Source organism: Vulpes lagopus, chromosome 20 (genome assembly GCF_018345385.1).
Source record: "Vulpes lagopus strain Blue_001 chromosome 20, ASM1834538v1, whole genome shotgun sequence".
In the NCBI taxonomy this organism is placed as follows: Eukaryota; Metazoa; Chordata; class Mammalia; order Carnivora; family Canidae; genus Vulpes; species Vulpes lagopus.
In genome coordinates, this window is record NC_054843.1 from 1,654,753 (window position 1) to 1,678,260 (window position 23,508).

At 59.3% G+C, this 23,508-nt stretch overlaps 1 protein-coding gene and 1 non-coding gene across 8 annotated transcripts in view; both read right to left on the reverse strand.

Moving 5' to 3' along the window:
- Window positions 1-11,052: 11,052 nt before the first annotated feature.
- TRPM2 (transient receptor potential cation channel subfamily M member 2) overlaps window positions 11,053-23,508 on the reverse strand; it is a 47,224-nt gene continuing 34,768 nt past the window's right edge. For 5 of the 7 annotated variants that reach the window (XM_041735215.1, XM_041735216.1, XM_041735213.1 and 2 more), the window contains 12 exons: window positions 23,025-23,206; window positions 22,639-22,771; window positions 21,060-21,147; window positions 19,429-19,516; window positions 18,672-18,829; window positions 17,908-17,984; window positions 17,578-17,679; window positions 16,226-16,312; window positions 15,583-15,688; window positions 13,853-13,954; window positions 12,533-12,649; window positions 11,053-12,011 (listed from right to left, as the gene is read on the reverse strand). In XM_041735215.1, the coding sequence (XP_041591149.1) occupies window positions 11,886-12,011; window positions 12,533-12,649; window positions 13,853-13,954; window positions 15,583-15,688; window positions 16,226-16,312; window positions 17,578-17,679; window positions 17,908-17,984; window positions 18,672-18,829; window positions 19,429-19,516; window positions 21,060-21,147; window positions 22,639-22,771; window positions 23,025-23,206 (1,366 nt within the window). In that variant the 3' untranslated portion in view covers window positions 11,053-11,885. The other 2 variants (XM_041735220.1, XM_041735219.1) reach the window with 2 other exon arrangements.
- Window positions 15,576-15,629, reverse strand: LOC121479623. The gene has a single exon (XR_005984779.1). It is a non-coding gene; the product is annotated as a Z6 small nucleolar RNA (small nucleolar RNA).

Here is a 23,508-nt window from a genome sequence, read left to right on the forward strand (position 1 = left end):
CTCGGCGGGGCGGGGCGGGGCGGGGGCGGGGCCTGGGCCGGGGGCGGGGCCTGGGCTGGGGGCGGGGCCTGGGCCGGGGGCGGGACCTAAGGCTGCCAGGGGCGGGACCTAAGGCTGCCAGGGGCGGGGCGGGGCCGGGGATGGGCGGGGCCCGGGGTGGGCGGGGCCCGGGGTGGGCGGGGCCAGAACCAAGCCGGGGCCCTGCGGGGCGGGAGGACCTGGGCGGGACTGGGCCTGGGGCGGCTGCGGGGCGGGGCGTGCATGGAGGCTGGGATCTGCGAGGCCGGAGCGTCGCTCTCACTCGGAGGGCGGGGTGTGTGGTCTCGGGCTGCGGCGGGGCTGAGGGCGGGCGTAGGACAACAGACCCCGCCCCTGCCCCGCGGTCCCGGCTGGGGCTGGGGCTGGGGCTGGGGCTGGGGCAGGGGGCCCTTGCCTTTCCCCCTGGGCCCGCCCGCCTCCAGGCAGGGGAAATGGGGCTCGGTGTCCGCGGGCCTGGGTCCTGCCGCAGACCCTTCCGTGTCCGGGGAGGGAAAGCAGGGGTGGGGTCAGCGTTGAAGCTGGAGCGGAGCCAGCTTGAGGTTTAAAAACAGCTTCATTGTGGTGTAAGGAGGTGCAGACCCTCGTGTTTGCAGTTGCCCTGTTTGGATCCCGGTACACCTGTGCAGCCCTTCCCAGGACCTACAAGGTGAACAGCGCAGTCTCCCTTACCTGCAGGTGCTCACCGGGCAGCACTGGTCTGCGGGGTCACTGCACAGGGTGGCACTGGTCTGCAGGGGTCACTGCACAGGGCGGCACTGGTCTGCGGGGGTCACTGCACAGGGCGGCACTGGTCTGCGGGGTCACTGCACAGGGCAGCACTGGTCTGCAAGGTCATTGCACATCAGTCTGCTTTTCCCATCAGTTGTATAAACAGAGCCGTGGTCTCGTCCGCCCTTGCCTAGCTCACGTCACTCCGCATAATTACTTCAAGTTTGCTCATGTTGATACAATAATCGATAGTTATTCCTTTTAGTGCAGAGTAGCAATGCATTATATGAATGTTCCGTGCTTTGTCCATTTTTCATCTCTTACCCGTTTGGAGTTAATTTTGGTGTGTGGTGTGAGATATAATTCAAGCTTGTTTTCTCTGCCTATGGCTATCTGGTTTCCAGGGCTGTCTGTTGAAATAGCCGTTCTTTCTCTGCTGCGCTGCCTTTCTACCTCTGTTGGAAAACAGTAGTCCTGTGTTTCTGTGAGTCTATTTATGTGCTCTCTGGGTTCCATCGATCTATTTGCCTATTTTTTTAAAAAGATTTTATTTATTTATTATTTATTTATTTATTTATTTATTTATTTGACTGATTTAGAGAGTGGGGGAAGGGGGAGGGAGAGAGAATATCAAGCAGACTCCCCCCTGAGCACAGAGCCCCACTAGGGGCTTGATCTCACCATGCTGAGATCATGACCTGAGCCAAAATCAAGAGCCAGATGCTCAATCGAGGAGCCACCCATGAACCCCTCTATTTGCCTATTTTTATGCAAATTTTCCAAGATATCTTTATTGCTATTGCTTTATAATAATTCTTGAATCAGATAGTATAATCTTCCACTTTTGGTCTTTCACAAAGTTCTCTCTGCCATCCTAGGTCCTCTGCACTTCCTCATGAATTTTAGAACCAGCTTGCCAACTTCTACCAAAAAAGCCTAGTGGGTTTTGTTTGGGATTGCATTGAATCTCTAGATCAGTTTGAGAGAATTAATATCTTGACAATATTGAGTCCTTCAGTCCATGAACATGGTATATCTTCTCACTTATTTAGAACTGCTTTTATTTCTTTCAGCCGTGTTTTGTAGTTTTTGGCTTACATATCTAGCATATCTCTTGTCAGACTTATTTCTCATAATTTTATGTTATTGATGATGGTATCTTCGTTTCAATTTCTGCTTGTTAAATGCAAATATAGAGAAATAAGGGTGATTCTTGCATACTGATCTTAACTTTACTAAAATCACTTATTTGTTCTAGTAACTCTTTTGAGATACCTGAGGATTTCCTACATATACAATCATGCTATCTGTAAATAAAAAAGAATATTCTGTTTTCCAGTCTGGATGCCTTTTACTTCAATCTGTGCCTAATTGCTTTGGCTACAGCCTCTCTAGTTCAATACTGAGTAAGAGGACTGAGAGCATATATCTTAATTCATCTCAATCTTAGGGAGAGAATATTCAGTCTTTTAAGAGTAATGTTGGTGATAGATTTTTTGGTTTGTAGCTGTTGTTATCAGTAATAGGAAGTTTCCTTTGTAAAAATGCAGGAAACTTTTTGAAAATGGAGTCAGGCAACCCCAAAGATGCACTGTTATGCATGTACCACTCCTTGCGGACTGCATCACCAGCAGGAAGAAGGAAGATAAGAATTATCTTGGAGGGAGAGGACATTTTTCCCATTGGAATTTAATCTCCTGCTTTAAAAAAAAAAAAAAAAAAGGAAGGAAGGAAGATCCCTCCCAGGCCTAGCAACAACACGCTAACTAGCCACCACTTACTGCCAATGAGGAAGTGTCATAACCTCGAACTCTTGTTCTTCTCCAATAGACTTCTGTTCAAAACAATCCTCCACAACTTCCTCCTGAGACTTAAAAAGAGCTGACCTTCCCTTTGTCTCTGGACCTGCCTATGGCTCGCTATAATTTGCCTTGTTCCAAATTGCAATTCCTCTGCTATTACTGAATAAACACATTTTGCTAGTAAAATAACTGGCTATTTTTTATTTTATTTTATTTTTAAGGATTATTTATTTATTTATTCATGAAAGGCACAGAGAGAGAGGCAGAGACACAGGCAGAGGGAGAAGCAGGCTCCATGCAGGGGGCCCGATGTGGGACTTGATCCCAGGACTCCAAGATCACACCCTGGGTCCAAGGTAGGCTGTAAACCGCTGAGCCACCCAGGCATCCCTGGCCATTTTATTTTTAAGGTTGTTACCTTCTATTTCTAGTTTGCTGAGAGTTTTTATCAGGAAGCATTTTGTCTTTTCTTCACCCATTGAGAAACTTGTTTAAAATTAATATGTTATTATGCAATATTGTATTAACTGATTTTTAAGTGTTGAGTAACCTTGTGTCCTTGGAATAAATCCCACTTGGTTATGATGTATCATCATTTTTATATGTTGTTAAATTATTTAATGGAGATAGAGCTGCTGAGGTTATATTTTTCCTTGACTGAATGTTGATAGTTCATCTCTCCCAAGGAATTGTCTGTTTCCGCATAGATCAATGGGACAGAATAGAAAACCCAGAAATAGACCCTCAACTCTATGGTCAACTAATATTTGACAAAGCAGAAAAGAATATCCAGTGGAAAAAAGAGAGTCTCTTCAACAAATGGTGTTGGGAAAATTGGACAGCTACATGCAGAACGATGAAACTGGACCACTCTCTTACACCATACACAAAAATAAACTCAAAATGGATGAAAGATCTAAATGTGAGACAGAAATCCATCAAAATCCTAGAGGAAAACACAGGCAGAAACTCCTTTGACCTTGGTCTCAGCAACTTCTTGCTAGACACGTCTCCAAAGACAAGAGAAACAAAGGCAAAAATGAACTATTGGGACTTCATCAAGATAAAAAGCTTCTGCACAGCTAAGGAAACAGTTGGCAAAACCAAAAGACAACCTACAGAATGGGAGAAGATGTTTGCAAGTGACATATCAGGTGAAGAACTGGTATCCAAGATCCATAAAGAACTTATCAAACTTGACACCCAAGAAACAAACAATCCAGTCAAGAAATGGGAAGAAGACATGAGCAGACATCTCTCCAGAAGAGCCCTACATGTGGCCACAGACACGTGGAAAGATGCTCCGCATCCCTCAGTGTCAGGGAAATGCACATCAACACCACAGTGGGACCCCACTTCACACCTGTCAGAATGGCTAAAATTAACAAGTCAGGAAACAACAGATGTTGGTGAGGATGTGGAGAAAGGGGAAGCTCTTACCTGCTGGTGGGAACCCAGGCTGGTGCAGCCACTCTGGAAATTAGTATGGAGGGTCCTCAAGGAGTTAAAAATAGAGCTACCCGATGACCCAGCAAATTGCACTACTAGGTATTTACCCCAAAGATACAAACATAGTGATCAAAGGGACACCTGCACCCCAATGATCACAGCAGCCATGTCCACAATAGCCAAACTGTGGAAAAAGCTGAGATGTCCATCGACAGATGATGGATAAAGAAGAGGTGGTCTATATACACACTGGGATATTACTCAGCCATCAAAAAAATCTTGCCATTTTCAACAACATGGACGGAACCAAATGGAACTTGTGCTAAGTGAAATAAGTCAATCAGAGAAAGACAAATATCATATGATTCCACTGACATATGGAAATTAAGAAACAAAACAGAGGATCACAGGGGAAGAGAGGAAAAAATAAGATAAGATGAAATCATACAGGGAGATAAACCATAAGAGACTCTCAATCACAGGAACCAAACTGAAGGTTGCTGGAGGGGAGGGGATGGAGGCGGGGTAACTGGGGGATGGCCATGAAGGGGGGCATGTGATGAGATGAGCAGTGGGTGTTATATGTAACCGATGAATCACTGACCTCTACCTCTGAAACTAGTAATACACTATATAAGCATTAATTGAATAATTAAAAAAGGAATTGTCTGTTTTATTTAAATTGTTGAATTTATCAACATAAAGTTATGCATAATGTCCCCTAGTTACCTTTACAATATGGAGTACAAAGTGATGTCAGTTCATTCCTGGTGTGGGTAATCTGCATCTTCTTTCTTCTATTACTAATCATTCAGGGTAGAAGTCTATCAATTTTATTGACATTTTCAAAGGGACAGTTTTTAGTTTCATTGATTTCTTTATTGTTTTTCTTTTTTATTTCCCAATTGACTCCCATTCTGACCTTTTGCTTACGTTGGGTTTACTTTTCTCTTCTTTTTTTTATTTTATTTTTTATTATTTATTTATTTGTTTGTTTGTTTGTTTTGGTTTCTTAAGGTGAAAACTGACTTCATGGTTTAAGATTTTTCTTCTTCTCTAGTATGGGGATTTTAGTGCTATACGTTTCCCTCCAAGCCCTGCTTTAGCTGCATCCCCGAAATTCTTAATGACATCCATTAAGTTTGAAACATTTTCTAAGTCACCTTTTGATTTCTTTTTTTGACTCAGGGATTTAGAAGTGTTTTGTTTCCCGATATTTACGGATTTTCCAGAGCGCTTTCTGGTTTTGATTATTAAATTCATTGTCAGAGAACATACTCCATATGCTTTGGGTCCTTTTAAATTTATCGACTCATCTTATAGCCCAGAAAGTGGCCCGTGTTAGTAATTGTTACATGTTTACTTAAACGTGTTGTATGACTGCTCCATGGAATGTGCTAGAAGTGTTGATGAGGTCAAGACGGCTGATAGTGTGAGTCTCGCATTTTACATCATTGCTGATCTTTCATGTGTTCTATTAATCATTGAGAGAGGGGTGTTGATGTCTCTGACTGATGGTAGATTTGTCTGCTGTTCTTATAGTTCCATCAGTTTTTGCTTCGCGTATCTTGAAGCCCTTTATTACATTAATATGTCTTCTTTATAAATTGGCCCTTTCTCATTATGAGATAATGCTCTTCACCCCCGGATCATTTTGTCTGACACTAGCATAGCCACTGCAGCCTCCTTGCGATCAGGTCAGCATGCGGTGTCGAGTTCCATCCTCATACCCGTGTCTTTACACTTTGCTACCTGCGCGGTTTCTATAGCACCAGAGTCTCTTCCTCCATATATTTATTAACTACAAAGGGGAAACAATGATTTTACAGTGGAGAAGCACAGCAGAAACCACCCTGCCTATGCGACCAAGGTTAATGTCATCAGTAATAAGAAATCAGGAGAGATCGGTGTCAGTTAGCCCTTGATGCAGTGGATGGAGAAACACACGACAGCACTGCTGTGACATTCGTGCCAAACATGCATAGTGTCTGTCCAGCAGTGAGAGCTCTTCAGACGCTCCCAAACTGAAAGACATGTTACAAGTGACTGATCAGTGCACTTCATAGAGGGCAAGGAAGAGGAACATCCAGGTGGTTCAGTGGTTGAACGTGTGCCTTTGGCTCAGGGAGTGACCCCGGGGTCCCGGGATTGAGTCCCGCATCGGGGTCCCCTCAGGGAGCCTGCTTCTCCCTCTGCCTGTGTCTCTGCCTCTCTCTGTGTGTCTCTCATGAATAAATAAATAAAATGTCTAAAAAAAAAAAAGACAAGGAAGGAAAGGCTGGGTCAGTGAGAGACTGGAGCAGACGGAGGAGAGAGCAGAGCTGACTGCGATGGGGCCCGGGGACGGCGAGGGCCAGGCCATCGTGCTGGCTGGTGGTGCCGTCCTGGCTGCGACAGCCCACGCTCAGGGCTCGGGCTCCGGTCCCTCTGCCCTGCTCCCTTCTCCTCTCTCCTGCCTCCTTTAGGAACACGGGATTGTGATTGTGCCTTCTGTCCGGAGCTGCGCCCCAGCCACGCTATCTCGGCAGCGGCCTAGGCCGTCGTGTCCGGCTGCGGCTGCTCACTGGGGCGATCCTTCAGGGCACGTTTGGACACAGCCTGAGCAGCGGTGCTGTGCGCTGTCCTCCCGCGCACATCCTCGTGTGTAGGAGCCTCGCAGCGCGTGATTATTTCTGCTTTCAGCAGCCAGCTCTCTTTTTGGAGATTAAAATAATGTGAGCCTTGAAGCTGCTGGTTCATCAGCGTATAAGGCAAATCACATAGACGCCAAATGGGAACCCCAAAGGTCAGGAATATTTTAATATTCAAATTAAACAAATTAAATGGGTTTGCTACCAACAAGCACAGTGTCAGTGCAGGGGAATCCAGAGACATAAAAAGCAGAGTGGGAGAGGCCGGACACGCCAAGCCCACGCTGTGTGGTTCTACTTACAGAAAGTTCCGGAGGGCAGTGATGGGACTGGGCAGGAGGGACTCCTGGGACGGTATGTTCTGGATCTTGATCTGGGTGCTGGTGGCTCATAGTTCACATCTGCCCGGATGCCTTTGCTCTGCCTCCACAGCAGAAGATAATCACACGCCACACAGGTTTGCTATTCTCGGGCGGCTCTGCCTCGGTGGACAGCGGAGCAGACGGACACGGGGCGCTCGCCTGCGGTGTGCGCTGAGCGGTGCCCCCAGCCCAGGGCCGGCCTCTCAGGGGGTGCTGGCCGCCAGCCAGGCGCAGGCCAAGCCCGGGAGCGTCGCTCAGGAACAGCAGAAGCTCCTGATGCCTCCCGGCCGCGTGGTCTGCCCGCCGTCGCTGCGCTTCCGACTGTAATTGGGCTCAGGGCCCATTAGCTCACCCATTTATCCCCGGAACCCAGGCTCGCCGGCCCCAGGGATGCTGGGCAGCTGCTCCGGCTGCTTAATTGCTTCCCCGCCAGGAAGGTGGTTTTGCCAGGCGGGGCCGAGAGCATCTCCCCGGGGACCAGCTCACGGCCACGGCAGAACCAGGCCGAGGGACAAAACATCTCGGGGAGGAGGCCGGAGGGCTGCGCTCCCCCGGGGGCCGCCCCTCCTCGGGGTGTCGGTGTGCGCTGGCCCCGCCGCAGGGACCCCCAGACAGGAGCCTGACCTGCCATGCCGTCGGGGACACTGGCTCCCAGCAGGGGCTAGGGCAGCCCAGAGGGAGAGGTCCAAGGGCGGCTGGTGGGCAGCCCGGGGGTAGGGCCGGGAACCAAGGGCGCCCGGAGCCTCATCGCCCGCGGAGGGCCACATCCCCCTCACCGGCCCACGGAGGGCCACGTCCCCTCTGCTTTGTCCGCGTTTCTGAGAACCGATTTTTTAACATCTTCATCATGCCGACTCTGATTTTCCCTCCTCCGTAAAGCCCGGCTTCCCTGGCTCCTGCATCGATGTCGTAGCCGTTTCTTGAGCTTCTGAAGCTAGAACCTCAGACCATTCACTTTCTGTCTTTGATTTTGTAGCAAGGACGTCTAAGGTTAGGTAGGTTCCCTTGGGAGCCTCCAGCCACATCCCGCAGGGGGTGACACGAACCCCTCACTGTCTCGCGTTGGTCCCCTTCCCACTAGAGAGATGCAGGTGGCAGGTGGCAGGCACGGTGGCCCCCTGGGCCTTCCCTGGACAACGCCCAGCTCAGGGGCCTTGCCTGGCCTGCCCCTGGGACTGAGCGCGAACCAGGGTCACAAGGACAGGGTCTGCTCTGAGGACAGAGGCACAGCCCTCCTTGTTAGTGCCCCTGCCTGAGGAACCAGAGGCCCAAGGTGGGGACAGAAGCCGCTCCGAGGGAGGGCAGAGGGCAGAGGGCTGCCCCCCCAGCAGAGCCCCGCCCTGGACACTGCCCCCTCGCCCTCCCAGCTGGCCAGGGGACCGGTCCCCATAGTCCTGAGCTCAGGCTCCTGTTTCTGTCCCTTCTGGTGTGTGTTCTCGTTCCATCGTTGCTGTCCTGAGGCTACAGCCAGAGAGTGTGGCCCCGTGCTGGGGCTGCCTTGCAAAGTTCCGAGATCCCCTCCCTGGGGTGATGCACGTTTGGATTTGGTGAAGGTCCCATGTGTCTCCTCTGGGCCTCTTGTTTCTGCTCTTCGGGTGGGGACAGGACCACACACTCGCACGAGCAAGGTGTGTTGGTGTAGTGCTGTGTCTGTGTGCGTGCGGCACCTGTACGCCATACACATACTCATTTCATACGATATATAAATACATTGTACATCACTTATGTAATTTTTAAAAACATTCCATTCAATTTTTTTATTTTAAAGAGAGAGAGTCAGCAAAAGAGCATGAGCAGGGGAGGGGTAGAGGGAGAAGCGGACTCTTCACTGAGCAGGGAACCCGATGCAGGACTCGATTCCAGGACCCTGAGATCATGACCTGAGCCGAAGGCAGATGCTTCACCCACCGAGCCACCTGGGAGCCCCACTTATTTAATATAATTCACATATAATTTACCTATAAATTGCGTGCGATTCACACCTAATTTGCATGTGGTTTGCATATAATTTGCATGTGATTTACATGTAACTTGCGTGTGCGTCTGAGTTACACACGTGTGTATATCGCATGACGTACACATATTCACACATAAATACACACCGTATGCATGAAGGTGCACACACACACCTCCCGCAGCGACACTCAGGGACCGCAGTCTTGTTGATTTAGTCAAATTCTGCTCTGCTTTCCTTTGGCTTCTTGATTCCTCGATTTCTGAGAAAATGTCTCAAATATTCCTGTGAATTTGCCCATTTCTCCTTGACTTTCTATCAGGTTTGATTTATATATTTAAAAAGCTATGGTGCTGGGACACCTGGGGGGCTCTGTGGTGGAGCGTCTGCCTCCGGCTCAGGGCATGACCCCGGGGTCCTGGGATCGAATCCCGCGTCGGGCTCCCCGCATGGAGCCTGCTTCTCCCTCTGCCTCTGTCTCTGCCTCTTTTTCTGGGTGTCTTATGAATAAATAAATAAAATCTTTAAAAAAAAAGAAAAAGAAAAAGGAGAAGCAGCAGCTGTGTTGCTGGAGGGGTAACAGCTCCTGCGAGGGATGACTTCCCAAGCGAAGGCTGCCGTGACGCCCTCCACCCCTCGGGGCTCCTGGCCCCTCACAGGAGGCCTGCGGCGTGGCTCCGCGAGAACCCTGTCCACGCCTTTCTCTGCGAGCGTTTGCCCGCACGCCTTCTCCACGTTGTCGGCTCTCGTGCTTTCCTTGGTCTTAGCTGATAGAGAAAAATATATAGAAAACAAGACACAGGAGCTGGGTCATTTGTTTGCCCGGATGGGAAAATCACGATTTATACGTGTCACGGTGACTGCGGCGTCTTGCGTGTCTCGAGCCATTTTATTTCACAGTAACCATCCTCCGCTGGTTCCGGGGCTTCCCTCAACAGCCTCCTTTCCAGCTAACTCCTCGGGGTGCAGGGGGTTACGGTTATGCACCTGTCCCCGCCCCGCCAGCGGCCCCGCACCCGTGAGCCCCGCCGTCCCGCGCCGAGCCACGGCAGCCGCTCCTTCCTCCTCCTGAGCCAGAGGACGCCGCTGCGCTGGGTCACCCGCACGCCCCTCCGCGGCTCCCACTGACCCCAGCGAGGCTGCGATCACATTTTATTTTCCCAGCGTGCCCCAACAGAGACTTGCCGTGCGCTCTCATGGTTTCTTCGCTTAGCGCAGCGCTTGGTCTGTGCCCATCTGGGCTCAGCCAGTGCCGGCGCGGGGTGTGCGTGTGTTAGCCTGGAGCTTTGTGTCTCCCTCCCCACCCCCAGTACGGCGGCCCTAGCTCCCAGTGTGGCTGTACTGGGCGGTGGGGCCTCTCCGGACGCACTTAGGTTACCGGAGGCCTCGGAGCAGAGCCCTGATGTGATAGGATTAGGGTCTCGGTAGGAAGAGACCCCGGAGCGCTCGGTCTCCGAGCACACACCGAGGACGGGGCGTGAGCGCGCAGTGGGAGGCGGCCACCGGCAGCCAGAAGAGAGCTCCCACCAGCCCCAACCCTGCTGGCCCCGGGGCGCCGACCGCCAGCCTCCAGGACCAGAACTAAACGCCTGTTGTTGGAGCCTCCCCACCCCCACCCCGTCCGGATTGTGTTACCGCAGCCAAGCTAAGTCAGTGTCTGCTTCTCTGAAATTCAACTTAGAGATGTTCTCTCAGAGCACAATGCATTTTTTGAGTCTTTACGATTCTAAAATGTCATTATTCGGTGCTGCCAGTTGAATGCTAGCTTGGCTAGGTAGATGCATCTAGATAAAGAACCAAGCCCCCCCCCTCCGCCGTGTCCCCCCACACCTGTGTGTGCCGGAAGCCACGGAGAGGGTGTGAGATCGCTGCGGACCAGCCTGGGTGCTGGGGGCCGATGCCGGAGGCTGGGTCCAGGGGTATGAAGAGTAGGGAGCCGGGCGGCAGGGGATCAGAGAGGAAATCATGAGTTGGGGCCTCAGGGGCCTCAGGATGTGCACAGGAGGAACCGTAGGAGAGGGCCTCGGGAGGAGGCTCCGCCACGGGTCCAAAGAGGTTTCAGTGACTCAGACACTGCGCCCTGAGCACTGCATGTGTCTGAACTTTATTTGCAGGAAGCACAGAAGACGCAGGCCAGGCTGGAGGGAGCAGCAGATTTAATGTTGGGTTTTACAACATTCCCGGCCCTGATGACTCCTGGCGGTTTATGCTGATGGCTTGTGAGTCACTGACCCGGAGCAGGGTGGCTCCCCCCGGCGTCTATGCCCACCGCCTGCCCCTCCCTGGGCTCACAGGGAAGGAGGGAGTGCCGTGCATGGGGAGCCCCCGCCCGGTCCCCAGGCTGGCACGTAGGCAGACACCCTGTGGTCTCCAGAGAAGACGTGTGCTTGTGTGGCCCCCACCCCCCGAACGGGCTCAGCCCTGACAGCCCAGGCTCCCGCCCCAGCACAGGTGAGGTCTGCGTAAGGTCATGGTAGACACCACCTCCGGGCTGTGGGCCCGAGGAGAAGAGCACGGGGGATCCCCGACTGTCCAGGAGATGCAGGCCCCAGGCCAGTGCACGTCTGTCGTGGACGAGCTGCTCATGCTGTGACCAGGAGGGAATCACTAGCTGCGGGCCGGGGCTGCCAGGGGTGACGACAGCTGGCGGGTCCCAGGGGCCGCGTCAACCCCGAGGAATGGCCGTGTGACCACAGCCAGCCCGTCCCCTGCCTTGGCTCTCCTCTCAGGGCGCCCTGCCATTGTCCAGTTCACAGGCCCATCTGGTCGGCGACTCGAGGTGGAGATCCCCAAACCACACCACGCGGCGCCCCAGCAGCAGCCCCCAGCCCCGGCGAGGTCCAGGGCAGCAGGACCCTTGGGCAGCCGGTGTCAGCCTGGGTCCCGGGGGCCGACCAGCCTCACCTGCCCCTGGCAGGGGGGCCCGGCTGGAGCCCACAGGTCAGTAGAAAGCCCCGAACAGAGCGGCCACCTTCTGGAGGATGGTCTTGTGGTTGGCATACAGTGGGATGCGCTTGTCCACCACCTGCCATTGGACGGACATCCCGGGGTCACAGGTGTGCAGGTGCTGCAAGGGCAAACGTAGGTGCTGAGTCCCTCCGAGCCGGCCCCGCCTCTGCCCAAACACCCTCAAAACCAGCTGCAGAAGGGCCTCGGGGACGCCACCACCTGGGTCTCTGGCCTGTGGCTGCTTCACTGGGCTCTTCTATCAAAGGGAGTGAAAAACTCTGAGAACTCCCGCCCAGACCTGAAAATCCATCCTGAGGACACAGCCGGTGGCCTTATTCTCAGGGTTCCGTCCTGCAAACCCAGCCCAGGTCTGCTCCCCGGGCCCAGGGGTCCCAGCTCTGCACTGATCTCAGTGCGGGGGATGCTATCCCCATGGGTACGTGACCCCCCCAGCAGGTCCAGCTCTGACTCCGCCCCGGCCATCTGCAGGTGCCTCCGGGACCCCCTACTCTCTGCAGCCCCCCATCTGGGCTCAGCCAGTGCTGGCCGCCTGGGACCCCGGGCAGACCCCTCCTGGAGGCCTGGAGGTCCCCCCCAGAGCATGGTGGCCCCATGTTGCCCCCTCCCCGGAGCCCGTACAGAGTTCAGCCTCTTCAGATCCATGTCGCTCTGGTCTGGGAAGTGGATGCTGACGGCCACCGTCTCAATCCAGGCATTGTCTGTGTTCCTGGGGTCGTCCACGTACCCCTTGTACACCTGGGAAGCAGCACAGGGTGAGCCCATCCACCCCAGGGAGCGCTGAGCCCCACCCCTGCTTGCTGCTCCACGAGGACCCCGGCCACAGCTGCCCACCCTCGGGGGGGCCCCCCCCCCGTTCTCTCCCCAACCACACGGCCTGCTCCACGATGCGGCCTCCACGTGCCTGACCCAAGGGGGCCCCCCCGCGCCTCACGCAGCCCCCTCCTGGGCTCCGGCCCTCAGCCAGAGCCTCCCTGCCCGGCCTGGGAAGGACTGCACCGGGTCGGCGGGCGGCAAAAACATTGCGCCAAGTGATAGAAGCCAGACGCCAAAGGCTGCTCGCTGTGTGATTGCAACCAGGGCCCTGCACGGGGCAGGGGAGCAGGGGGGCGGGGGGTGCAGAGCCCGAGAGCAGACCAGTGCCGCGGGGGAGGGGTGGGGCGCAGAGAGCGCACAGGGAATGTTCTGGACCGCCGGAGGCGGGCGTGGTGATCGCACAACACGGCGGGGCACCCGATGCCACGGTCCCGCTCACTTTGCTAATTTTGTGTGGCGTGGATCCCCCCTCAGTAAGTGAACCACTTAATTCTCTTTACCAACCGGCCGGCCCCTGGGAGCGACTGGCTTCCGGAGGTCAAAAGTCTAAATATCAGCTGTCGCCTGTTTGGCCCTGAACTGGGCCAGACACGGGAGCGGCGACAACCCAGGTGCCCGCCGGCCACGTTCAGCTATTCAAGGCGCAAAACATCCCGCGGCCACGGAAAAGGCGGATTTGTAGATCGGGCCCTAAAACCGCGGCCATCGCGAACTGAGTGAAAAGGCAAGTTAGGAAGAAACGTGCGCGGGCGGCCCCATCCTGCGGGGCAGCTGGCTGGCCCCGGCCCCGGCCTGCGCACGGAGGTCACGCCGTGGGCCCGCGGGAAGGGGCGTGCGGCCGCAGACTGCTTTCGTGATGATGAGAGGACTCAGCGAGACTGCAGGCCCGACCGCCCGCTGCCCTGCGGGACACAGACCCTGCGTCCCCACGCACCCGTGTGCTCGGGCCAAGACTGGGGGGGAGGGGAGGATGGGGACATGGCGGGCACCTCCTGGTCCCAGCTCCTCCCCCAGGAGCTGCAGGATGTGGGTGGGGGCGGCGTCCCAGTGTCCCCTCCTGTGCAGCCGCAGCCAGCGGGGGGACCGGGACACGCGGACGGGAGCGAAGCAGAAGGGCCGCCTTACCTCCGTGCCCTGTATCAGCAAGTTCTGGAAGGGAGACCAGAACTCTCGGCGGAGGACCTGCTTCAGCTTCCGGGGCAGGATCTCTCCCGGTTCCCGAGAGCCCTGAGTGGGGAGGACGCAGGGGGTCTGCGAGGCTGTCCGGGGACCCACCTCCCCTGGCCCCGTGCCCGGCGTGGGCAGCCGGCCAGCGCCCCGGAGCCACAGGCGGAGGCGTGTCTGCGGCCTGGCTGTCTCGGGGCCGAGTGACACTGCCCAGAGCCCACTGCCCACGTCAGCGTGTGACGGAGTCGGGCTGAGTCAGGCCAGAGGCACGGCGTCTCTCAAGCCCAGAGGCCACCAGCACCCTGCCCTCTGCCAGCCTGGCCCCAGCAGGGCACGTTTTCACCACTCACGTTCCTCAGGTGCCAGCTCTCACCTCTGCTGCCCCAGGCCGGGCTCCCGGCCACTCCCCATGCCACCCGCCCCGGGGACCGATCCTGGCCTGCGCTGCCTGGCCCTCGCCCCTCTGGGAGGCCCTGTTTGTTATTAAAGTCCCTCCGAGTCCACGTCACAGCCATCCTGCTTTGGCGCTTGAGACACGGCTGCCCCTCGAATGCTGGAGTACTGGGGACCTGTGTGGGTCTGGGGCTGCGGGTACACGGCCTGGGGCTGCGGGTCCATGGCTCTGGGGCTGCAGGTACACGGCCTGGGGCTACAGGTTCATGGCTCTAGGGCTACAGGTACACAGCCTGGGGCTGCAGGTACACGGCCTGGGGCTGTGGGTACACGGCCTGGGGCTGCGGGTACATGGCTCAGAAGACGCCAACTGCTAGACCCACACTGGCGCTGGGCCAGTGTCCTGCCCGCAGAGACCAAAGTGCCCAAGACGGAGGCTGAATCATGCTAGAGGAGCCCCGGGGGGAGAGGGACCGGCTGTAAGCCGCCCCCTGGTTCAGTGGGGCCCCGGGGGTCCTGGCTGCAGGGGCCAGAGCCGCCCGGAGCCCCGGACCCCTCGCCGCAGCCTGAGGACCTGGGTGCACACGCATGCCCGCCAACAGGCCGTCCCAGCTAAGCAGCCCCGGGGTCAGGGGCAGGTGCTGAGGTCGGGGGAATCACGGACTTCCTTGGCACGCGCTCAGAGGAGGGGTCCCCAGTAGGGGCTGCATCCCAGAGGCTGTGCCCCAGCTCAGAGCCTGTCGGGTGACCTGGTCCTCCTGCCAGGACCCCAGAACAGGGATGGGGGGAGGGCGCACTGGTCTGGGCGTCAAACGGGAGCAGTCCAGCCCAGGGCCTTCTGCACCCCTGTCGTGTTCTTCCCCACAAGGCCTTGGGGTGCACTCCGGCCTTCAGCCCTACCACCAGCTGCCGCTCCTGAGCGGAGGGACCGTTCCTGTGGCCCCCCAGCCCCACACGCCATCCTGTCCTTAGGGCTCAGCTCTGGGCCACACACCCGCAGCAGGTGCCCGCCTGAGACACCTGCACGGGGACCCACGTCTGCCCCCAGGACTGCGAGCCTCCGACGCAGCCCCAGCCCCGAGCCTAGTGCTCTGTCGGCGCCCACACACCAGAGTCTCTGAACCCGTTTTCACAAGCACAAGATAAGGACCGGGAGGGGGAGTTCCTTATACGAAGCCAAGCCCCAGTGTGTCCCTCAGAACCGGGGGCAGGGTCCACAGCTGCCCGGGGGGCGCCTGCAGGGGCTCAGCAGGTGGAGCGCCCCGCGGCACGGACGCACGGCTCGAGCAGCTTACCCCTGGCAAGGCCCAGGACTCGGAGACGGGGTGCTTCACCACCAGCACCTCCAGCATTTTCTTTATGCTCTTCCTGCAGATGGCTCCGTCCTGGTTCCGCCTCCACCTGTAGAAGGGGTGGCCCGTGGGATCCCCTGACCTCAGCACAGCTCTCCCTGCACCGAGGGGAGGATGGGGGGGGGAGCCCCCAGCCTCCCCGGCCTCCCCGGTGCCCAGCCCGGTCTCCTTTCCCCAGAACCTGCTCCAGGGGGAGAACCAGCCTATGACCGTCAGGGGCGTCTTCCCCTCATTGGTGCTGCCGGTGGGACTAGAAGGGGGCGGCCTTTCAGGAAAGTTGTTTTTTTGTTTGTTTTATCAAAAGCCTCAGAGAGAAGCACATGCCTGGCCCCAGCTGCTCCCCTGCTGCTCTTTGGAAATGGGGGGGGGGGTGTTATGCACACTTTCATGTGTCTGTCCTGGGCCTTGGTCCGTGGCTTTGCCCCTCCTCCCAGAGGCACCCAGGGGAGGGGGGTCCGTGGGAGGCCGGAGCAGGCTCTGGGGGGGCCCACGTGCACCCAGGCCCCACATACGATCGGTCCTCTCAGCTGCCAGCGCACGGGGAGGGCCCCACCGGCGACTGAGGGCCTCATCCGAGGCTACTCACCGGGTGATCACAGGCTGCAGCGTGTGGTTGGGTCCAAAGCAACTGAGGCTTCCACGCCCACGCAGTCCCGTGCGGCCCATGGGGTTCCTGGGACAGACGGGGGTCACTTAGGCCACCGCTTGGCTCCGAGAGGACTGGGTGGGGGCAGTGGGCAGGGCACTCACCAGGGGGCGTGCTGGCTCCCCCCGGACCTTCCCCGGCCCAGGATTTCCAGAGCCCGGGCACCTCACCTCAGAGCCGGTGTGGGGAGGCAGGGATGAGACCCCGGACCTGCCAGCCCCTCCCCTGGCCTGGCCAAACCCACCTCCCCACCCTGGGGCCACCACCTGGGGACTCCAAGGGATGAGGCAGGAGCTTCAGGTCACCGTGGACTTGGTGGGGAGGGAAAGAGGTCTCCTTGGGAGCAGAAATCCAGCCCCACCGCAGACGCTTACGTGGTAGCGTGGGCACCCCGGCCCCAGAGAGTGTGCGGCTCGATCGTCGCACCACACGACACACATCTGCATCCGAAGGACTGTGGGTCCCTCTGCGACACGCCAGCCTGACTCCTCCCATGCCACGACCTGCACCTGCCCCACCCCATGTGGCCTCCCGTCCCCACAGCTGGGGCCAGCTTCCCGTTCTCACACCCTGCCCGTCTCCCACCACCTCCCGACAGTCACCCGCTCCTGCTCCAGGACGTGAAGGCCTGCCGCCCGCCACCTCTCTCAGGGCTCGTCCGCCCCAGGGGGCTCAGGGCATCCCAGAGACCTGTCATCCCTCCCCTACTTCTGATGGCACCTTCCTCATCCTCCCAGCCCTGGTGCTGCCACCGCCCCAGCCACCCCGGGCAGAGGAGGCTCCTCTACTTCCAGAACCCCAGGCTGCCACACCGTAGGCGTGATGCCACCGGTCACTCGACAGCTTTACGTTGCATGCACTCGATGCACAATGGGGCACAGAGCCCGTCCCCGCAGGGAACAGACGCTGGGAAACACCACCCCCCCCCCTGACCTGGCCCCACCAGCCCCTCAGCTTCTCCCCCGAGGCCAGAGCCCTCTCAGGTGAAGCCTGCTTTCTCGGAAATCTCCGGAGAGGGCGGGAGCTCATCCCCATTTCACAGGGAAGGACGGAGGTCACCGAGGTCACTCAGGGATGGAGGCGAAGAGCCCGAGGCCAGCGGTAAGTCCCGGGAGGTGCAGGGATGGTGCTAAGGAAACCCTTTATGTCAATGTCTCTTTTCTTCTGTATTTTGTTCATTTTTATCAGAAAAACAGCTAGCTTGCCAAGACAGGACCGCTGACCCCCCGAGCAAGCCCCCGAAGGCACCGCACAAGGGTCGGGGTGATGCGCGAGGGGGCGGCTGCACTCACAGAGGGAGCCCGTCCTGAACCGCGTAGACCCCGTGGAAGCTCCGCCGGTCTACGGGCCCATCCACGGCGTTGTAGGTGATCCCGGCCAGGGGTTCCAGGGCACTGGGAGCAAGGGAGAAGCCACGTCCCCGATGGGAGGGGTGCTGCCCCGGATCGGGCGTCGGGCGCCCCCAGCCACGCGCCTCCCCAGCACATCCCAGCCCCGGGGGGGGAGCGGGGCACCCTGTCCCCGCAGGAGCCTCGCCCTGAGCAGCTTCTGGAGGCCACCCCGGAGCGCCCAGCTGGTCCTCGCCCGCCCTCCCACCCGGGCCCGGGGATGCCCACACTCACTTTCCCACGGGGTCCACCAAGCCCTTGTCCTTCCTGTCGTCCGTGTAAAAGGGCGGGTCGTAGATGAGAAAGTCCGTCTGCACAAACACGGCGGTTCTCGCTTCAGGCTGTTACCCCGGACCGCGGCTGGGGCCCAGGCACCCCGGGTGACGGGGGCGGCTCCTCCTCCAGGTGCTCGTCGGCAAGGACCCCGGGAGCGTCCCCAAAGTGCACACGGTAGCTCCGTGCTCGGGCAGGCCTGAGGGGTGCACCCGCCCCGGGGGCCCAGCCAGGGGGCGGCAATGGCTCTGCTGGTCTAGGGGAGCCCCCAGGATGGGGGGGTCTAGGCTGGACTCCAGAAGTGAGGAGGCCCCCCAGCTCGCAGAGACTTGGAAGAAGGAATGGAAGACACAGCCCAGAACATTCTGGAAAGGCCAGAGCAAAAGCCCGTGGGGCAGGGAGGGCACGCGGAGGCTGTCACCTGGCACCCACAAAAGGGGCAGCAAGCGCTCCCGGGGATGCGGGCTGTAGGACGGGTGAGGCGGGTGCAGGTCGGGGAGCAGTCTGCTCCCTGTGTGGGTCAGAGCCCCCCCAGCGCCCTGGCTCCAATCCCAGCTCCACCGCCTTTAGCTGTGTGGACCTGCATGACTCAGTTTCCTCCTCTGTCCAGCACGTCCCTGTGAGGCTGCGGCGGGCGAGGCCACCTGGTGCCCGGCAGGGTCGGAGGGCTCACACGGCCCACTGCCCCAGGACACCGGGCGCCTCCGGCTGAGACCAGCACTTACCTCCCAGGGCACCTTCTCGTTGGGCACCGGGAACCGCGTGACGTGGGAGTTGGGGTAGAGGAGGTGCCGGGCGTTCACGTGGTGGGTGTCACCCGCGTCCTCCGCCTTGTGCCCACCGTCCGGCTCACGGTCCTGCCCCAGGGAGGCCTTCTGGGGTGCTGGGAAGAGCCACGGGGAGCCATGGGCAAAGCCGGAACCCGGCTCAGACACCTGGCCCACGGGGCGGGGGCGTCCTCTATGGCCCCATCCCCACAACTGGGCCGCCTCCACCTCCCTGAGCCCAGACTGAACACTGCCGGCCCTCACGGGGGCCCCGCGCCGGGAGGACAGAGGTCTGGGGTCGGGCAGTGCCCCCCGCCAGCGCCTGGCTCCTTGTGTGGCTTCCCCGGAGCCCGTGGAGCAAAGGAGGGCCCACGAGCTCCACTGGGGTCAGCAGTTAATGGGCCCATTTCCCGGCTGGCTGCACACTGAGGAGCGTGCACTTTGCTTTCTGCCCCCGGGGCACCTCCTGGGCAGCACGATGCATGGGGGCGTGGCGGGGGGGGGACGGGGGCGTGGGCCAGGTCTCCGCTCACAGTCTCCGCCTGGTCACATCCAGGGCTCGGCCCCTGCTTCCACAGGGTGGGCCGAGCTCCCCTGGGCACCCCCCCCAGGCTGGGCGGCTCCCTCGGCCCACCCCCAGGCGCAGCGGGAGCCCCTCCTCCTCCCCACACGCCCCCAGACCCAGGAGAACACGGGCCAGTAGAGGGACACTCACCCAGGGTGGGGAAGCCCTCCTCGGAGCCAAAGCCACTGTCTCGCAGGGCCTTCACGATCCAGTGCAATGCTCTGGACGTCTGGGCCATCTGGAAGGCACGTCCCAAACAGGATGGGGTCAACACCTGCCCCCGAACTGCATCCCCACGCCTCCACTGAGACCGCGAGCGAGGGCGCTGCCAGGAGGCCCATCCTGCTGCAGTGACCCCGTCAGCATCCAAGCCCACCCTGCTCCCCTCGGGACCAGGGCCGCTGGTCCCCGGCAGTGCCCTCCAGTGAGACACAATGACTGCTGGACCTGGACACACCAGAGGCCCCTGAACAAAGCCCCAGGAGGAGAAATCTGAGCCACAGGAAGAAGGTGGTGCAGGACTACCCACTGGAGCTTCCCACGGCTCCTGCTCCTCCCAGAGAAAAGAAACTTCTAGAAGCAAAACATACTCAACTACAGGTGATAGTAGGAGCCACGTGATGAATGGGGGCCGGGGGAACACTGCTCGGCCGCACTGCACCCGTTGTAGAGGGTGTCAGCAAGGCAAGGACCCACGGAGAGAGGGCAGCTTGGGCGGACCCCCGTGTGCAACAGTCCCCAGAGCTGAGAAGAGGCGGGACTCGGTGACAGCATGTGGGGCTCAGGGCCTGCCTGCTGGGAGGCTGCCATGGGCAGCAGGGCCGCTCACAGGAAAGCACCGGTCCTCTGTGCCCCCAGCAGGAGGGGCATAGAAGGAGGGGCTCAGCCTCCACCCAGTCCACACCTCCTTTTCCCGGAGGCTGGAGCCTCCCTGACCGCCAGTCCCTACGCTTACACTTATGAAAACACACTGTGACCATGACATTTAAGTCTGTGCCCACCAGGCTGGAAACCTCTGAGGGGGAGACAATGCCTGTTCACCCTGACGTTCCTCAGGCCAGCCTGGGATGCGGCACGGAGGAGGAGCACAGGAAACATGACGTGATGGACGGATGGGTGGGTGGGTGGATAAATGGGTGGATAAAAGGATGGATGGGTGGATGGATGGAAGGATGGACAGATGGAAGGAAGGAAGGAAGGAAGGAAGGAAGGAAGGAAGGAAGGAAGGAAGGAGGAAGGGATGGATAGAAGGAAAATGATGGATGGGTAGACGGATGATGGATAGATGGAATGATAGGTGGGAAAATGGAGGAATGAACAGATGGATGGACAGATGGATGGACAGATGGATGGACAGATGGATGGAGGGGTGGGTGAACGTTCAGGCGCCTGAGCCCCGCTGGCCTGCGAGGCGATGACTCTTAGAGGTGAGGCTGCTCGGGGCTGCCTGTCTCAGGCCCAGGGCTTGGAGCCCAGGGAGTGTGGCCCACCCGTGGGGGGAGCACGAGTGTGCGCTGACGGGGGATGAGAGGGGCAGAGGCTCCTCTGACCAGCCCGTGGTGCAGACACCGCCCGGCGCCAGCGGCGGAGCTCAGCGGGGAGGTGTTTCGCAGAATGTCTGGAGGACGCAGAAGGCGCCTCTCCTGCTTGGGAACAATCGCCCCCAGGACTCCCCGAGCCCTTCTCTTGGTCGGCTCCCCAGCGCGCTCATCATCTCGGCTCCTGACCCCAGGCCTGTCCAGCCCGTGACCCAGAAGCGGAGGCCCGGGCCCCGAACCTACTTGCTCCTCCAGGGAGGCCAGTCTCTGCTCCACGAGGCCTGACTGCTTCAGGCTCTCCCTCTCCAGCAGGTCCACCACGGTGCTGACCCTGCAAGAGCACGCAGCTGAGCCCAGCCGGCCCGGCCCAGGGGCCCGGATGCGGAGGGACTGCGGCGCTAGCCTGCGGGTGCAAGTCCCACCAGACCCAGCAGCCTCCTGGGCTTAGCCGTCAGCTCCAGGCCTCTTCCCTTTCAGCTGAAGCTATTTACAACACACGCTGCTGCACAGACCGACCACGGCCTACCCCCCACGGGGACGATCCCGTGGCGAGTGGGTGACCCCGGCTCACACGGCCACCTGACAGCCTGCAGGGGCCTCCCTGGCCGGGAGGTGCAGGTACGAGACGCGCCTCACCCAGGTTTGCCCGCGGCTGCCAGAGGCGAAGCACCGAGCTCAGCGCTGCTTCTGGGCCGCCCTGGGTGGGGCGAGGGCCACGCGGCTGGTCGGGGAATGTCTGCTTTGGTCTCATTTTGCTACAACACGGGAGTTTCACCCAGCTTCGGCCTGCCACGCTGACGGGAGTAATCCCACGGCCAGACCGCGTCCGGGCTCTCCTGCCTGGCTGTGCCCAGGGTGCCCAGTACCACCCACACGGGATGCTCTTCTGTACTAAACCCTGCCCCACGTTGTGGGTGGAGGGGGGTGGGCTCAGCTCGGCCACGGGGCTGTGGGGCCGTGGTGCACCGGGCCGCCTCCCTGGGCCTGGGATCCCTCACCGGACCCAGGGAGGGAAGGTGGCCAGTGCAGGGCATCATCCCCTGTGCCTCCAGCCAGGACGTGCGGTGCGCGCCCTCCCGTGTGTTCTGGAAGCAGTGCCATCACTGGCTCCACATCACAGATGAGCCAAGAGGCACAGCAAGGCAGGCACACGGCTCTGAGGTGCCCTTGGCCTGGCTGCAGGAGGCCCATCCTCTGGGTGCTCCCCCAAGGCCCCAGGGCACCCCCTCTCCATGCACAGCCCAGGGGACTGCACCAGGGGCAGGAGCTGGTATAGCCACATGGACACGGCCTATCGCCCCTTCCTCCTCCTGGCCCACCGCAAGACACGCACTGACAGCAGGGCCACGTCCTCCCACCCATCGGGGCGTCCGGGTGGGGTGGACAAAGCAGCACGGACCTCCCACCAGAAAGAAGTGGGAGGGGGGCCTCGGGGAGAGCCAGAGCTCCAGGCCGGGCCACCAGGCCCCACAGGAGCTGCAGCAAGGCCGTGAGCCTGGGAGCTCACTGAGCTCGCCCTCCCTGGCCAGGTGGGCCTCCCACAGACCCCCACCCCTCCCTCTGCCTCCCACCCCCGGCCCCTGAGGAAGTCAGGGCTCAGTCCTGTCTGCAGTGCAGGTGACCTTCACTCTCCTCCCCACCCGAGGGGGCCAGCCTCCCCAAGGACCCAGAGGGAAGGCCGTGGGTCAGCAGGAGGATGCAGGTTCCCACACAGGGGCCAGTGCCTGGGCCTCCCCCAGCTGGGCATGTCCCCAGGGCCACTTGGAACTATAAGGTCTCCCACCCCGTGGGCCGCCCCATGGGCCGCCCCGGCCTCGCCTACTTATCGCGGATGTCTTGAATCTGCTGCTCCGGCCTCTGCTTCTGCTGGTACTGCTGGTTCTGCAGGTAGTTCTCTTTGAGGTAGATCTCCCAGGACAGGAGGGCGGCCTCCTCGTTCTTCTCCAGCTTGGTCTCTGGGGGAGCAGGAGGCAGACGGAGGGACCCGAACACTGGATGAGGGGGACTGGGAGGGGCCCCGGCGGGAGGAACTGCAGGGAGAACCCACCCCAGGCCCACCCAAGGGGCTGCGGGTCCCTCAGAGGCCTGGGTGGTCTGCATCAGCTCAGCCCGCTGAGCTTCCAGGATTCTAGAAGGAGCAGCCGTGCTCACCCCGACCGCACCCCGAGACAGCCGAGAGCACGCTGGGGGCGCGGAGGGCGGGCTTACTGAGCTGCTTGTGCCTCTTGGCGGGTATCTTCAGCACGACCCTCTTGATGAACAGGTGCAGGTGGCTGAGCAGGATGAAGGGGGGCGGCGCGGGGGGCCTGCCGTGGTACTCCTCTATCAGGTCGTGGCGCTGGAACTTCCAGATCTGGTCCGTGTGCTCCTGGACCTGCTGGAACGTGTAGCTGGTGGGAGGCAAGGGGCGCGGGTCACACGAGGCCAGGCAGGAGGAGGCGTGGGGAGCGATGGGAAACCTGCCCACGGCACCGCCTGGGGGGTCTGGGCCCCCACAGAGCACAAACACACGCCACACGCCACCCAGGATGGCAGTCCCTGCGGCCGAGGAAGACAGCTGAGCGGAGTTCTGAGCTCCCTGGGAGCCGAGGGGAGAAGAAAGGACACCTAGGTCTTAGTCTATGCGTCTTGTTGCGGATGAAACAAGGCGGGGATTGGTGGGAGGGGACCGCGTCCTGGAATCTAAGTCTAA